The sequence below is a fragment of the Drosophila teissieri genome, chromosome 2R (genome assembly GCF_016746235.2).
Source record: "Drosophila teissieri strain GT53w chromosome 2R, Prin_Dtei_1.1, whole genome shotgun sequence".
Lineage (NCBI taxonomy): Eukaryota > Metazoa > Arthropoda > Insecta > Diptera > Drosophilidae > Drosophila > Drosophila teissieri.
Window position 1 is genome coordinate 1750216 of NC_053030.1, and position 18339 is coordinate 1768554.

Consider the following 18339-nt stretch of genomic DNA (forward strand, 5'->3'; position numbering starts at 1 on the left):
TGGTGCCGTAAGTAACTGTGTCGAGTTTGTATACTTGAAGGTCATCTATTGGGGAGTCCCTCCATACAATGCACTGCAAATAGCTATCTTCTTGCGAGACTCTTACACATCGGTACATTTTACATATGTCTCCTGTAACGGCAACTGGGTGTGAGCGAAATCGAATTAGGATGTGAAATAGCTTGGGCTGGATGACCGGGCCAGCCATTAACACATCGTTAAGCAAGTAACCAGTGGAAGTGGCAGCTGATCCGTCAAAGACAACGCGAAGCTTGGTGGTAGTGCTATCCTCCTTCATGACTCAGTTATGTGGTAAAAAATATCGGCACGAGCTGACCTCAGAGGCAGGCACAGGCGACATATGTCCCAGATCACGATATTCCTTGTAGTGGCCAGTGTACCAGAAAATAAGCAGAGAAAAAAATTAAACCAAAATTATTATCATCGGTACAAATCTAGACGAGACCACTTTTCGGCATACTAGGGTTAATTGAAAGCTCACAACAACTCTCAAAGACAGAAGCTGTAAGTTCTAGTTGTCCCTTTCGCACCTTAGTCGTCGCTCTCATAGCCTGGAAAGGTCCCGTTAAAGCTCGCTAGGCTCGCGCCTTTGACAAAAGGTACAGCGAACACGCGATCATTCTGATTTTCTACTCCGAGACGACAGACGTAACTTGTGAAAAGAACAGACAACAAAAGTGCATTTAGGCATAGGCGCTGCCGACAGGAACCGCAAGCTGCCAAAAGTTCTTATCTGTGGATCGCACTTAAACGGCGCGAAGGCCTGATCTGCGAAGTAGAGACGAAAGAGAGACAAGGAAGATGAAGCCAGAACACGTGGAGTATGCAGATAAAGAAGACAGAGAAGTAGAGAAGAGAAAATCGCCGTGAGTACGAATATGTCGCTGATATAGGGTGCCCCATGCACTGACCAAGGAACCAGAGAGAGAGAAAAGAATAAAGTGAAATAAAACGAAGTGAAGTTGCTGCTGCCTACGGCCGGAGCCGTATAAATTAATAAGAATTTGAATTAATCTATTATTTGATAAATATTAGTTTAAACTTAATACTAGACATGCGTTAGAAATATTAATTAACATATATACATATTAAAATTAGGTTAAGCAGAAGTTATTAGAAGTAGGAACTGAAATTGAAAGTGAAATAGAAAATGAAAATGAAACTGAAATTGAAATAGAACATGAAATTGAAATAGAAATTGAAACAAAGAATGGATGATAAAATTGAACAGTAATTGAAGCTGAAGACTGAAAGAAATTGAAGAAGAATAATTGAACAACGATGGAGATTGAAACCGATTGAAGAAAACTATTGAAATGAAGTTTAATTTTGATTGATGATGATTAATTACAATTGATTAAAAATATGATTCTTACTCTAGCAATTAAATAATAAGTTACTCTTTTCTACATACATACACCTACCCATATATACATTCACACCTACCCATACTTGATTAACCCTTAATTTACAGCCATGTAGCAGTTCATTGGGCCCAACGATCTTCTTGGCGACAACAATGTGGTAATAAACAAATAAATAAATTTAGGTGATTAAAAACTAAAATAGTATGGTAACTTGGTAAAATTTCTAGAGTAAAGGTCGGAATTTTTAGGAAGAATAAAATGATACATATTTAAAACACTCTTTTGAACAAAAGGCATCTAAAAATAAAACCTAAAACACTAAACTAAGATATATAAATAAATCATGTAAATACTAAGAGACAAATACAATCAATAGATTTAGAACTATGCTTAGTGAACGAATTAAGATTAATATAAATATCTTTGGTTATGTTTGAGCTATATTGGATTTGATAAAAATGATTTTGTAAATAAATAATAATTTGTCCTACTACATAATGCCAATGAAATATCAAGATTAATGCGATGAATTAATTTAATCTAGGGGAAATGTACACCAGGTTCCACACATTTCCAAAGGTAGGGAGGGTATAGAGGAACGAGTGATCACTAACATCTCGATCACTCCCAACACAACGCGGTCACCTAGCTCTCTGCTATTGCTTACTCCGTTTTATGGGGAATTCGCTAAATTCACATTTTTTTGTTGTTGTTGTTGTTTCTTTGCTATTTGAATTAGAGTAGTTTCTGTCAAGTGCACTTATCTTTTTGTACGGATGGAGGGCACAGGAGATTATAGGGATAGGAAAACCCCGACCCCAATACCGGCGAGCTGAGCGCAGAGCGCACCATAGTGCACGAACCCCGATTCCCTCTCCAGCCAAGGCTTATTACTATATCCCAAGCCAGTTCACCAATATCCATTACATCCTTCATGAACGCCGCATATTCAACCCTCAAGCCAGGGTGCTTTGTAAGCTTCCTCTCCAGCGACAAGAATCTCCACAAAGCCTGAGGATAGGAAGCTCCTAATGAATCCAAATGGAGTTTTAGCGGCAACCGTACCGAGTAATCGCCAGCTGGCAATCGGGTGTAATTTTTAACAAAGTGGGCCTCGCAATCTAGCTCCTCCTTAGTGGCTTGAACTATTGGGCCGGGACAATTTTCTACCTCCCAAAAGCGCTGCAGAAGTGCATCAAGTTCAACATCAATGCTGTTTTCCTTGCTGGCTGAAGAAGGAACGCGTGAAGCAATTAAGGCGCTACCACAAGGGCGCGCGAAGCCTCCAGACACAACCCAGCCCAGACGAGTTTTTTGAAGCAATGGCAGTCCTGGCAACAACTTTATCTGACCTACGCACAGCAGCTCATAAAACAGGCTAGCTCCTATTAACAGGTCAACACGCTGAGCTTTATGAAATTCCGGGTCGGCAAGCTGCAGGTTTTCTGGAATCTTCCAGTCCCCAATGTCCACATTAAAACTTGGCTGGCGATCCGTGAAATTGGGAGCGATAACTGCTGTTATGCTCGTTGAGAAATCCGAAGTGACAGACTGCATCGCAATTTCTACAGAGAATCCATCAGTCGCGAAATTGGAATCCCCGATTCCAGTGACGGAGCCGGACGACCTCGACCTCTTAAGTTGCAGTTGATTTGCAAACCGAGAGGTGACCAAGTGCAGTTGAGAGCCAGAATCTAACAAGGCCCTGCAGGGAACGAACAGTCCCGACCGATTCTGCACTAGAACGGTTGCAGTGGCTAGCAGCACAAGGTCACTACCGAGATCCTGGGCAATTAGAGTAGAAGAAGTCGAAAGCGGGGCAGAAGGCTCAGTGTGGGAGCTTGAAGACACCGGAACATGTGGCTGCGAGGAAGGCGGACCATCTAGATGGAGCAGCGTATGATGCCTGATTCCACAGGTGCGGCAGCGGCTCGAGCTGCACTGGCGTAGCTGATGACCTGCCTTTAGGCAATTTAGGCAAAGTGCTAGTCTCTTTGCCTCGCGCAGACGATCTACTGGCGCTAAGTCTCTAAATTGCGGGCAATAATATATGGCATGCTATGCCCACCTGAACGCCTGGCGCATAGGTTGCCATGGCGCAATCCACGGCCTCCAAAGTCCTACATCGCTGCTCCAGGAATGCAGCCATCGATTCCCACTTCGGAATAAGGTATATAAAGACCGGATCCTCCAAGCGCTCCTCCCACTTAGCTTGGCTCGCCGCATCCAGCCTTTGCAGCAGCACTTGCACTATGATGCAGCCAGCGATTTGCTCAGTGGTGCCCAAACCCTTCAACGCACGAATGTGAGCGTTAAACTTGTCCGACAATTCCCGAAGCGATGCCACTGAACCATTCCGTACTACCTTTAAACCCAGAATCTCGGTGATGTGCGCCTGAAAAACGAGACGCCGATTATCAAACCTTTTTTGAAGCAACTCCAAAGCCGCTTCGTAATTGCCGTTTGGGATCTCCAATGATCGGATAGTTTCCAGCGCTGAATCCCTCAAACATGACCGCAGATGTTGAAATTTCTCAATGTTGGAGAGGTCCGGATGGCTGTCGATTATGCTCGTGAACACGGAGTAAAAATCCGCCCAGTTTGCGTAGCCTTCGCCAAACGTTGGCAGCTGCACAGGCGGCAACGGCATCGGCCTCGGCCGCGGCTGCGTTTGATGACCACTACACTGGTGGGGCACAACACCTTCCGCAAGCGTTGAGTGCGGCGCGAAATGCACATTGCGTTTGGCTAATTCCGCGCGCACACTAGCCTTGAATTCAACGATGAATTCATCGAAACTCTCGCTCATTTCACTGCCAATTTCGTCGAAATCCAATTCCTCCAGTTCTGTATGCAGAACATTGAAGGCACTTTGCAGCTCATCAATTTGCTCCAGCCTCACCGTAAGAGTGGGTTCGTCGTATCCGCTCAGCGTCTCATTAGACAGCGACGTTTGTAGCCTCTGCAACCTGCTGAACAGCGCATTGGCTTTGCGCTTTAAAAAGGTCACCCTGTTTTTGTCACTTTCAGCGGGCATAGCATCAAATCGCTTTTAATTCGGTTCAGCGGGAAGATGAGCACAAAACAAATGCTGAAAATGCAAGCGGAGTCAATGCACGTAACGATATATGTAGCAATGTATGTATGTATATATGTAATGCTAGCTCGCTTAAACACAGCCACTATCACCGAAATCACCACTCACTTGTCCAACCGATTGCGATTTAATGTATTTATATTTATTTATAAACGGGATAAGTGCATTAATTAATGCATGCAAATTAACACGATCACGTCGGGGTCACCAATGTTTAGCTATTAAGCTTTTTCAATAGCTGTTGCGAATAATAAATAGCCGAAGAAAGTTTGTTTATTTTCCGATACTGTTTATTTTGCGAATTGTTTACGGCAGCTAGGGCCGACAAAGAGCTATATCGAAACACAAGTTGAGTCTTTGCCGAAAAACAAAGAAGTGACAATTGGCGGGACAGACAGCCGAAATGCAGCGCCCAAGCTTAACGTAGGTAGATAACAAAGAGAACAAGGAATGAGCGCCGTACAGATAAATGCGTGCGAGAACAGCGGTTTGCACTATGGGCATCGCAACTGCTACCACTGACTATTTCGGCTTACAATATTAAGAGTATGAGATTAGTCTACTGCACAGTTTTGGCGGCTGCATGACCCAACACAATTAAAACAAGAGAGAACGCTATAGTCGAGGTCCCCGACTATCTGATACCCGTTACTCAGCTAGTGGAAGTGCGAAGGAGAGTCTGACAGTTTTTGGAGGCTTGTAGGCGTTAAAGTGGGCGTGGCAAAAAGTTTTTTAGCAAATCGATAGAAATTTACAAGTCTAATACAAAAATTAAAAAATATCAAAACATTTTTCAAAAGTGTGGACGTGGCAGTATTGGGCGGTTTGTGGGCGTTAGAGTGGGCGTGGCAAAAAGTTTTTTGGCAAATCGATAGAAATTTCCAAGACTAATACAAAAATGAAATAATATCAAAACCTTTTTCAAAAGTGTGGGCGTGGCAGTTTTTGGCGGTTTGTGGGCGTTAGAGTAGGCGTGGCAACATGAATCGACAAACTTGCGCTGCGTCTATATCTCTGGAGTCTGTATGCTTAATCTCAACTTTCTAGCTTTTGTAGTTCCTGAGATCTCGACGTTCATACGGACAGACGGACAGACAGACGGACGGACAGACGGACATGGCCAGATCGACATGGCTACTGATCCTGATCAAGAATATATATACTTTATATGGTCGGAAACGCTTCCTTCTGCCTGTTACATACTTATTAACGAATCTAGTATACCCTTTTACTCTACGAGTAACGGAGTCTTGAGCACTGACAGTTTTTGGCGGTTTGTGGGCGCTAGAGTGGGCGTGGCAAAAAGTTATTTGGCAAATCGAAAAAAATTAACAAGACTCATACAAAAATGAAAAAATATTAAAACATTTTCCAAAAGTGTGGGCGTGGCAGTTTTGGCCGGTTTGTGGGCGTTAGGGTAGGCGTGGCAACAAGTTTTTCTGCAGATCGATAGAAATTTACAATACTAATAAGAAAATTAAAAAATATCAAAACATTTTTCAAAAGTGTAGGCGTGGCAGTTTTGGGCGGTTTGTGGGCGTTAGAGTGGGCGTGGCAACATGAATCGACAAACTTGCGCTGCGTCTATGTCTCAGGAGACAGTATGCTTAATCTCAACTTTCTACCTTTTGTAGTTCCTGAGATCTCGACGTTCATACGGACGGACAGACAGACGGACAGACAGACGGACAGACAGACGGACAGACAGACGGACAGACGGACAGACGGACAGACGGACGGACGGACGGACAGACGGACATGGCCAGATCGACTCGGCTATTGATCCTGATCAAGAATATATTATATATACTTTATATGGTCGGAAACGCTTCCATCTGCCTGTTACATACTTTTCAACGAATCTAGTATACCCTTTTACTCTACGAGTAACGGGTATAACAAGAGAGAACGCTATAGTCGAGTTCCCCGACTATCTGATACCCGTTACTCAGCTAGTGAAAGTGCGAAGGAGTCTTCAGCACTGACAGTTTTTGGCGGTTTGTGGGCGCTAGAGTGGGCGTGGCAAAAAGTTTTTTGGCAAATCGATAGAAATTTAGAAGACTAATACAAAAACGAAAAAATATCAAAACATTTTTCAAAAGTGTGGGCGTGGCAGTTTTGCGCGGTTTGTGGGCGTTAGAGTGGGCGTGGCAACATGAATCGACAAACTTGCGCTGCGTCTATGTCTCAGGAGACAGTATGCTTAATCTCAACTTTCTACCTTTTGTAGTTCCTGAGATCTCGACGTTCATACGGACAGACAGACGGACGGACAGACGGACGGACAGACGGACGGACAGACGGACATGGCCAGATCGTCTCGGCTATTGATCCTGATCAAGAATATATATACTTTATATGGTCGGAAACGCTTCCTTCTGCCTGTTACATACTTTTCAACGAATCTAGTATACCCTTTTACTCTACGAGTAACGGGTATAATTAATTAAAAACACAAACCATACATACACCATTATATCACTCTATTACCCACGACATTCATACATTGTATCTTACTTTCAAGGCATTTTTATCAAACCCATTATATCAATAGATATATATATTCCATTTTATTTGAATTACATTTTTATTGAATGACTCCATTATATATACGTCATTCTTAGTAAAAGGGGAGGTGTAGCGAGCCGAGTACATAGTACATATACACATACAAAATACATGCCAAATAAGTAAGCCCAGCAACATAATTCATGTGTGTTGCTATTATATACATATATCAACGGGTCAGATATACACAAAAGGCAAGAAATGCAAGCGGATAGCCCGACGTTGAATAACTCGCGCTGTCCGCTGCCGCAACTAAAACACAGACACACTCATACTAACAAATTGGAATGCATGTATTCAGCTCGCTGCTCACTCAAGAAAGGGCTGGAAGCCCAAAAGAGAATTATGAATAGATATTCAGCGATGAGCTCGCACCTAAAACAGACGTGTATTTGATTTATTTAAAAACGATCTTCTCAACATCAGCGCTGACGTACGTACATATGTACGTTTGAATTCAGCGATTAATACACTTTTCAGCTCCTCGTATGAACCGACAAAGACTGTATTTAAATATAAGGCTGCTGCTTTGGTCATTGTGATTGTATATCGCTGCTTTTCATCCAGAACGTAGGCATCTGCATTTTTTTCAAAGTTAAAAAACCTCTGCTCCACTGGAATATTCTGTCCATCAAATTCCGGCACCACCTTTGAAAAACTTTCTGCTGATATCATGCTGGTGTTTTGTGGTCTCTGAGCATTTTGGTATTGTATGCTCAGCAACTTCACAATTTTCTCGAGATTTATACTGTTTTGCCAAACTTGTTCCATCGTCACTTTTCTAGGATTATTCAAAGCCTCATTTTTCGTCATTCTTTTGTTTTTCTGCTTCGGACATATACTTCTTTTTTTCCCAGTAGCAGATCGTATGTTATATTGTTGTCCCAGTGCTGGTCTCGACGGCTCCAACGACTTTTGCACAGCTAAAGGTTTCTCTTCAATGTTCTGTTTTGTTGCACTGCTGATTTCTGAGCGGCTTTTCTCGGTGCACTTGCAGCTTTCTTTTGCCGTATTTCCTCTTCTCATATTCTTTTACAGTTTCGGCACATTTAGCCTTGATAAGCCTTTTGATCACGCACAATGCGGTACGGATAGGCAAGGTTGAACCCCCAAATGTAGATATATGTTTATAGTTTCTTGATAATTAATAGGTATTTATGTAGTAATACAACGAATAGTTGAAGTTCTTAGCTCGGCGAATGTTTATAATAAGTAAGAGACAAAAGCAGCTTGACAACAGCACTGGATAACGGCTTCTGCTTCGGCTTTAGATTACGGCTTTATGTTACTGCTTCTACTACGGCTCTCTAGAACTGTCGACTACGGCTTGTCTACTTTAGTTCAGCTCGGCCTCTTTGTAGCAACCTCTTCTCACGTTCTTATTCTCCGCTGGCTCTCGATCGACTCTTGACTTCTAGTGCTGCCAACTCTTGTCTCTCCAACCAATGCTGCCAACTGCTCGATATATCGCCTGCTTACATATATATATGTATATATTTATATATGTATGTATGTGAAAAGGAACGGTCGATGGTTGCCAGGTTGCGTTGATGAGTTGTAGCCCTTTTGGCGGGAAACCGAAACGGAGCCGGCAAACACGCAAATAATACAAGCAAGTCTTAAAACTCTCCACAACTCCGGGTGCAGGGGAGCGGCCTAGCAACAGCAAAGACGGCTGGAATGATAGAAGAGTCAAGGCGGCCAGGTCGAACGAGAAAGGGACCCCGGCAAGTGGAAAGACCGTGAACTAACGGTATCGCGCTAGACCTTGGACTCCAGCCGGCCAAGGACACAGAGGTCGAACGGTAATGGTGTGGAATTTGGACGAGCACAATGAGGACGCACCGTGTACTAACGGGACATGGGTTGGACCTTCTACCCGAGCAGGCCTTGCGCAAAAAGAATATAACGGAACGGCGCAAGGACAGATCTAGGCAGTCAGTTAAACACGCTTAGGTCATACTTGCAAAAGCAGAGTATGGGCGCGAGTCATAAAACAAGAGGAACGCCGTGAATAGTCAATCCGAGAGTGATAGACGCGCACCAGTCGAAAGGTTATCGGTCAGGGAGAACGCGCAGGACGCAAAAGGATATCAGTCAACGAGTGTCGAAGCGGACACACATGGATGGTCACTACAAGTGGAGAAATGGAGAAACGCAGAGATACACGAGACAAGCGATCACAAGGACCTGGCGAGGTCAGAAGGGCCAGTGGAGTCATTGGTCGGCAAAGGAGGTTCGTGGAAGAGCGTTAGCTTGACTCACGGACGATACATCCATAATATCCTAAGCCCCATTCGAACCGGCAGGTGGTCCGTTGGCAGAGACGACAAGCCTCATTCAAGCAGGCACGGGTACGCTGTCAAGGACGACGCGGGATGACGAAGGAGCGAAGACCCGATAAAGTGCAACGTATAAGTATTTATTTGCTTCGCAACCAAGGCTCTGCATCTGTAGCTAATCAAGGATCTCTCCACTGTAGCATTTCTCAACGGTCTTAAGCGCTTTACATGCACCAGGCAATAGCCTAAACAAATTTGGTCGGAAAACGACACTAATTTTGTCGGCGTCAGAAACGAGCTACTGAACTAAACCGGCTGTTGCCAAGCACCATTTTTATCGTGCTGTTGATCCTTCAGTCCAGGCATTCGATGAACTGAGGACTTTTGTACTCGTTTGTCATATCACAGCCGTGATTAATTCTATACCTTTAGTCTCACTTTCAGAGAGCCCCGCTGGTCTGGAAGGAAGTGGAAGGAAGAGTATCTAACGTTACTTCAGCAATTCCAAGGTCTGTCGGTGAACGACAGTGTTCTTGTCAAGGACGAGAATCTTCCCCCAATGAGGTGGACCCTAGCTAGAGTGCTTCAGCTGATACCCGGTATATATGGTGTCTCTTGAGTTGCCGTACTGAAAACATCATCAGGAGGGACAAGACGTGCAGCAAACAAGCTGTCCCAGCTGCCCCACAAGGACTCTGTTGCAAGCCTGACTTCATTCGGGGGGATCATGCTCATTTATTTGCTTTTTTATCTAAGCAAACGTTTGTATACATTCTTATGTTTAAGGACATCTTTGTAGTGTTCGGACAGACAAACTCTCTTATTATTAATCTCAGTCGTCTACATACTCAACATACAATATACCAAGAATATTATTTAAACAATGTTATTAATTTAAAAGTTATTGAAAAAGCTGATTGGCTAAACGTTGATTTTCTCAACTATCAGACACCCATTTATAATTTGTTCTATGGAAAATCGATTAAATGGGAAAAACAAATTGTTGGGTCATGCAGCCGCCAAAACTGTGCAGTAGACTAATCTCATACTCTTAATATTGTAAGCCGAAATAGTCAGTGGTAGCAGTTGCGATGCCCATAGTGCAAACCGCTGTTCTCGCACGCATTTATCTGTACGGCGCTCTTTCCTTGTTCTCTTTGTTATCTACCTACGTTAAGCTTGGGCGCTGCATTTCGGCTGTCTGTTCCGCCAATTGTCACTTCTTCGTTTTTCGGCAAAGACTCAACTTGTGTATTCGATATAGCTCTTTGTCGGCCCTAGCTGCCGTAAACAATTCGCAAAATAAACAGTATCGGAAAATAAACAAACTTTCTTCGGCTATTTATTATTCGCAACAGCTATTGAAAAAGCTCAATAGCTAAACACAAATATTAAATTGAAAATAAATCAAAAAAAATTTGAATAGTGTTCAGAAATACCAAACAATTTTTCCAAAGTGTGGGCGGTGCAACGATCGGAAACAATCTTGCACAGAGTAGGCGTCACAAGAATCTGCATGCTGAGTCTCAACTAACTGGCTTTAATAGTTTCCGAGATCTCTATGTTCATACGGACGGACTGACATGGCGAGATCGACTCGGCTGTTGATCATAACCAGAAAAATATAAAGTTTATAGGGTCGGAAAAGCTATATTTCACCTGTTTCATATTTTTCAACGAATCTAGTATACATTTTTACCGTACCAGTACGGGTATAATATAAAGGGTATTATCATATTATCCAGCACGAATGAGTCTTTATATTAACCGGAACAATTGTTAAAGCTAAAAATATCTATTACCCATCAAAAAAAATTGGAATCAATTTATACGTTTATTGTTTTCTTAATATCAGAAGTTATCATATTAAGCATAACTACTTACATCATGTTTACCTATAGGAACCTAGCAAACAAAAAAGATCATTTTGTTAAATTCAAAAAGGAAGAGTCTTCCTAAAGAGGGTCGAGTAACGTATTCCCAAATAGGTTTAACAAACTTAGCCAACTCCTATTATTCCATTTGTCCATAACATAAGTCGAATCCAATTAAGTTAAACAAAATATGCAGCCCTAAACCCTTTTCATGAGACCAAAGTATTGACCAATCGAAATCTTCTGATCATAGTCCACTTTACTGCTTGCGTCGCTGTATATGATAAAAGAACAATAACATAGTTTAAAGAAAAAGTGTGAACGCTATAGTCGAGTTCCCCGACTGTCTGATACATGTTACTCAGCTAGAGGAAGGGCGAAAGAGAAATTTCAACACTGACAATTTTTGGCGGTTTGTGGACGTTAGAGTGGGCAAAGCTTGCAGCGCGGAAAACCAATATGGCTGAACTAGTAAAGTTTTTCGGGAAACGCGAGGACTGGCAAATGTTCTTGGCCACATTCGATCTGTCAACCGAGCTGTGTGGCTTTTCCATTGCAGAGAGGAACCACGCCACGCGATGGAGGAACCAGCGAAGTTAGCGGTTAGGAGCCTTATGCTGCATGCAGACTGCGTTCCGCAGTTATTGTCAACCTTGGAAATGCGTTTTGGAAGGCCTGAAATAATCATTGACTTGCTGTTGAAGCAAATGAAACAATTCCCTCAGATCAGGGAAAATAAGGTGGAAAGCTTAGTCGACTTTGCAATGAAGGTGCAAACTGTGTGCGCCACCATGAAGGCGTCTAAACTAGAACAATATCTAAACAACCCGGCTCTTACTCATGAGATGGTGTCAAAGCTACCCTGCATATTACAGTCCTTCTGGGGAATGCACAAGATGACTCTGAGTGTATTTACCCTAGCAGACTTTAGCACCTGGCTTTCTCAGATGGCACAAGGAGCGAACAATGTTATGATTCCCAGTTCTCGGGTGTCCAAAGAGGTAAAACCCATAACCAGCATCGGAGTCGTGAACTTATGCAAGCAAGTTGTAATGCTCACCGCTTAGATGCCGCCGCAGCGGTATTGTTTCAGGTGGTGCCCGTGGCGCTTCATGCAAACAAGAAGGAAATCTGCACGTATGCCTTTATAGAGGACGGATCTTCTCTAACGCTAATTGACGAACCACTGCTGAAGGAGTGAAAAGTCTACCACGACCGCTCTGCATGCAGTGGACAGCAGGCATGCAACGCTACGAAGAAGAATCTGTGAAAGTTAATCTTCGAATATCGGTTACCGGTGTGACTAAGTCGTATGATCTACGCGACGTTCACTCGGTTAAAGCTCTTAGCCTTATGCGGAACACTTAATAGGACTAAGCAACTGTACCCTGGGACGCGCCCTCCGCACAAGGGAAAACAATTTAGACTAGACCGTCAAAGGTGGCGATACGGACACAGATGCCCCAAGATAACACGTGTTCCAGATATGCACGTGCGAGGAGGAAAATAATAAGGAGACTTTGCGACTGGTTATGGAGCGAAGTGTGTGACCCAATCCGACTACGACCTGCTGGCTATACGCCAATTAGAGGCGAATACGAAGCGAATAGAAGGGCGATTCGAGACAAGCTTGCTATGCAAGTATAAGGATAGTGACCTACCCGACAGCTTGCCCACAGCCCTTAAGCGCGCACACTAAAGGATACGCGCGCACACACGGAAAGGATACGCCAAAGTAATCACACCACAAGAAGCAGTCGAGAAGCCATATTGGTACCTACCAATATTTCCGGTGGCCAACGCCAACAAGCCGGGAAAGCTTCGCATTGTGTGGGACGCAGCTGCGAAATCTAACGGTGTCTCCCTTAACACGATGCTGCTGAAAGGACCAGATCAGCTGGCACACTTGGTACCCATACTACGCAGATTCAGGGAAAAGCGTATAGGAATTGAAGGAGATATTGCAGAAATGTTTCACCAGGTGAGAATGAGCGTTGAGGGCCAAAATCATTATCAATTTATTCATAGATCCTGACACGCAAACTCGGAAGAACTATGTCATGCAAGTAATGACCTTTAGAGCTAGCTGCTCCCCAAGCTGCGCGCAATTTGTGAAAAACAAAAATGCCAAAGAATTCGAGAATCAATACCCAAGAGCCGTAAAATGCATACTGGAAAACCACTATCTAGATGACATGTTGGATGGCGTTGACACAGAAGAAGAAGCAATTAACCTGGCCAAGAACGTCCACCAAATACACTTGAAAGCAGGATTCCAGATACGCAACGGGGTTTCTAACTCCAGTACGATCCTGAACGCACTGGGAGAGGAGAAATTTATAACGATACCACTGGATAGTGGCGACGACAGGCGCACAGAGAAAGTACTCGGAATGTGGTGGGATACGAATGACGACATCCTTAGCATGATGATGTCAATCTATGATCCGCTAGGACGCTAAAATAGTGTTCCAGAAAATTTGGCGATACAATTGTAATGGCCTTCCGGTGGTGTTTCCTGAGTACCCATTATGTAATAATCATACATATTATTTATTATCAATATAATTATAAATATGTAACCGGTAGCTAATTCAAGCAGCGATTTTCTCAGACGAATATAAAAAAAACTCTTTTAAAAAAATAATAGTTACGATATAACAAAATTGACCAAAACTCTACATATTCTAAGATCAAAATGGATTTCGACCCGAGAATCCTCCCGTTTAGTGTTTTTACTCACACAAGCAAGCAAATTCAATTTTTAGATTTTTACGCTCTTAATTTTAGCCGAGCGAAAAGAGAACAATATTGGCCGTCACTAAAATAAGGGGCTGCATAGTGCAATGTATGACCGTAACGCATCTTGTTATTATAATGTCTTTGCTTTTACTCAACGAGTAACGGGTATAATAATGCTTTTGTACATTCAGATTCACAGTTGAAAAACCGTAGCAGTTTAACTCCGCCTTAATATATGAAAAGAAACATTTTTTTTTAATAAGTAATGAAGCCAAAAAAGTGATTTATATTCAGAAACTCTTAGGATAATACCTAAACCTTATACATCTTCATCATATTTAAGCATCTTCTCAATTATCTTATTGTTTATTACTTCCTTTACATTGTTGGACCACAAAAAATCGTAATGGTTCCAGTCCACGAATGGAATGCGATATAGTTGGACGCATGGTAGGAGTGAAGCCAGATACTTCACATCCCCAACAGCAGACATATAGTCATTTTCGCTGTAGTACATATCCACACAGCTCTTAATGTATTGGACCTTGTAAGATGGAGGCGTTGGCTGCTGGTAAATGATTTCGTTTAGCTCCCGTCCGTGATCATACTGTCGAAAGTCGCCAGACCTGTAAAGCTGTAGGTAGTGGATTACTTGTCTGGAAGATGCACCTGCTGGGTGTGTTGCACAAACGTCCGGCAGCAGCGTCTAAAGAAGTCAAGACTATTTAGCAGGGTACGAGCACTTAAGATCCAGAGGGCCACTAACCTGGTTCAAGTGCCGTGTTCCCCACCCGCCGATGAAGTCCAGCAGCCCAGAGCACAGGAATTTAAACATGGAACTTCTTGTGCAGATGTGCTCACATATCTGTTTCTGTAAATTAGTAATAGGCAGCAACTCCATACTTCCTAATACCCAGCTAAGAAAGGAAGGCGATCCTAGAAAAATGCCACCCAACTTGGAGAGAATAAAAGAGTGATATCGCATGTAAGCTATAGGCGCCAATAGATGAACGGAACGCATCTTCTCGTTATACAAAGGCAGAGAAGACATAAGTACGAAAAACGTCGTGGTGCCTTGCGAGTGGGCGACAAAATGCAAAGAGCTGGACTGACTCTTCGTCAGCGCATAGTCCAGCATTGCCGCGAGGTCATAGACACCTATCTCATGCCAGCTGAACCGCCAGAATTCGGACGTGTCTGGATGGATATGCTTGTGCTGGCGTGAGTACGTGTTCCCTCGTGCGTTGCCCAGCCAGACATCATAGCCGGCGTCTGCCAGCATGTAGGCCAGAGATGTCTCGGGTCCGTTGATAATCCAGTCGTCGGAAGCGCTCAGGATTCCGTGTTGCAAAAAGACTACAGCCCCTGCTCGGTTCAGATGCCTTCGGTTTGGAGACAATGGGATGCGGTAAATAGTAAGGATGTAATCATCATAGGTGATTACTGTATGCTCTTCTACCGGGTAATTGTGTTTGGAAATGGACATAGCCTGTAATAGATTTGAAAGAGTTAATGGTCATCAAATGAAATAGTTCTCACCCATATTCAATGAATATTAAAAACATGAGGAACCGCTATAGTTGAGTTCCTTCACTAACAGATACAAGTTATTCAGCTACAGGGAGTGCGAAGTGAAAATTTATGACAACTTTTCAACGAATCTAGTGTACTCTTTTATTCTACGACTGTACCCTTTAGTATTATTATTTAGTATTAGTTATAAATTTTTGACAAATCTATACAAATTTACAAGACGAATACAAATAATGAAGAAATATCACATTTTTTAAAAATGTGGTTGTAGCTGTTTCTAGAATTTATAGATCGAGGCGTTCATACAGACAGATGGACATGGCCATATTGACTCGACTTTATAACCTTTATAGGGTTGGAAACGTTTCCTTGTACCTGTTACTTTTAGATACACGTTACTTGCCGAAAGGTTACATTAATATACATTAATGATGTAGATGTTAAAATGAATCAAGGCAGCTGCAATCTCCGGGACATTCTTGCGTCACAATGGATGGCAGACGGCTTGGAAAAATTTGTGCTACATAACACTGGAGTTTTGCTCAGATGACTTTTGAATACATAGAAGGATTTCAGTGCCTCAGGTTGTAACTAACCGTTTTGATGGTTTGCTTGCTACGAGATACGTGCGGCTAGTTCAGAAGATTTTGAGTGTTCATCTCAAGAAATATAAATTAAACGTAATCACCATTGATAGATTGGCTGTTGGGCAGCCGATCCTAAACTATAGGGACCAAGTGCTGGGCTTTCTAGGCAAACACCGTGCTAACCGAGGCCTACTGTTCCTTGCTATGTCCTGGCCTGTCGCTTGTTCATTTTCCACTAACGCTCCATGCAATCGGTATGTTTACGTCGCAGTACCTGTAGCAAGACGACTAGTGAAAGACGAATGTTCCTCAAGCTGGTGCGGACATAAATGGATGTAGTTGCTCGACAGTCTCATATTCGCTGTCCTGCCTTTCTCGTCGTCCAGGATGGTGCGGACTCCGCTGCTAGGTGCTGACTGCTCTGACCGGTAGCGCCAGTACCACGCCTGCAACAGACCGGTTTACGTTACGAAATCTCCGAAAAAGTCGAACGGGTCTTCACCACAATGCCGCCACGCACGAGGGTCGTTGCCAGGATTGGGACCGCCAGGTTTGGTAACTATGATATATCAATTATAGCCCTACCAAGTTACCGGGAGCAACTACGAAAAAAAACTGGGCAGCTTAAAAAAGGTTTGTCTAATATTTATCAATAGTATTTCAACATTGTTTAGTCTTTCCAAAATATCGCATCAGTCCGCATCATCCATTTCTTCGATTTATGGTTCTCTGTTATTGATAGGAGACGATACAAAAACTTGGAATGCAATGTTGATTTATTTGGTATTAAATAGAGTCGACCCATTGACCAAACATAAATGACAGGAACAGTTCGATTATGAGACTCTGCCGCTTTGGTTCGATTTCTAGAAAATGTAAAATCGCCGATATCAGCATTTATCAGCTGAAGAATCGACAAAGCCGAGGAAAACCAAATTATTGTCCAGCAAGCCACATAATCGTAGCTCATTTTCGTGTTCCTCCTCCAACAGCAAGCGTCAGCTATGCCTTCACGTTTGAAATTTGCACTTCCGTCACAAAACGGTGTTGTCAGTGGCGATGTCACTGACATCTCTGACCACCTTTCCCAGGTGGTGGAGCTGTTGACTCTGGCGGTGGCCAGACAAATAAACAGTCTTCTTCGGGCATGTACGTGTGTATTCCGGTTTGCTCGCGGCGTGTCTCTGCTGACTCCGGCTTTGGCCTGACGCTGAAACGCTCTAATGCATGCTCTCCCTGTTTCCTCCCGTCGGATCCGCATCCTTGTTCTCGACATCATCCTCCACCTGATCCTGTTACTTTAGGTCGCTGATGTGTACCGAGCGCTCTTTTCTGTTCTTCCGGTGGCGAAACTTACACCTCACTGGCGATACGAAATTCATAATCTGGTACGGCCCATCGAACCTCGGAGCCAATTTGGCCGCTTTCGACAAATAGTGCTTTTTGGCCCACACTACATCACCAATCCTTGGCTTCCATAGCCTTCTTCGCAAGTTGTAATGTCTTGCCTGGTCTTGGGACACTCACTCCAGGTTTCTTCGCACTATCTTGATGATCTCCTACATCTTTTCAGTATTTCCTTCCGGCCACACTGGTTGCCTTCCTGTACCTAGCGTTTCTTTGTCGTATAGTGTGTTTGGTAGCCTTGGCTCGCGGCCTTGTTTCTAAAACGCCGGTGAGTAGCCCGTAGATTCCGATATACTGGAATGCACAGCCAGCATAATTTCCTTTAGGGTCCGGTTGGAGTATTAAATAACCATTTCGCCATCTTCTTTATCCTGTGAGAGGATTGCGCCTATCCCGTAGTGGCTGGAGTCCGATTGCAAGATGAAAATTTTTCCGAAGTCGGGGCACGCAAGGACTGGCTCGGTGACTAATCTTACTGTCACCAAGACAACTTGGTACCCTTACGGAGCAGGTCGTTGAGTGGCCTTACAATGCGTGCGAGGTCACGCACGAAACGTCGGTACCAAGATGCGACTCCAAAGTATTGTCTCTGCTCGCGGACAATGATGGTTGTTCTAACTGGGCTATGACTGCTACCCTCTCTGGGTTCGTACCTATCCCTTGGCTTGTGACGCGGTGCCCTAGGTACAGATGTTCTTGCCTGAAGAATTGACATTTTTCTGGGTTTATTCTTAGGTTCGCGTTCTTCAAGCGGCGTAAAAATTCCCTGATGTTTATTTTGTGTTCGTCTAGGGTGCGGCCACGATAATGTCATCTTGATAGGCAAAAGCATGTGGCGACATTTCCGGTCCAATCACCTGA

General features: G+C 43.5%; 1 protein-coding gene across 2 annotated transcripts in view; it reads right to left on the reverse strand.

Annotated features, from left to right (window-relative positions):
- Nucleotides 1–14270: 14270 nt before the first annotated feature.
- The window catches only part of LOC122612847 (lipase 3), a 56540-nt gene continuing 52471 nt past the window's right edge, over nucleotides 14271–18339 (reverse strand). Inside the window, exons 2-3 of one of the 2 annotated variants that reach the window (XM_043786705.1) lie at nucleotides 14718–15440; nucleotides 14271–14657 (exon numbers count right to left, since the gene is read on the reverse strand). In XM_043786705.1, coding sequence (XP_043642640.1) covers nucleotides 14271–14657; nucleotides 14718–15440 — 1110 coding nt within the window. The remainder of the gene's footprint in view (nucleotides 14658–14717; nucleotides 15441–18339) is intronic. The other variant, XM_043786706.1, reaches the window with a different exon arrangement.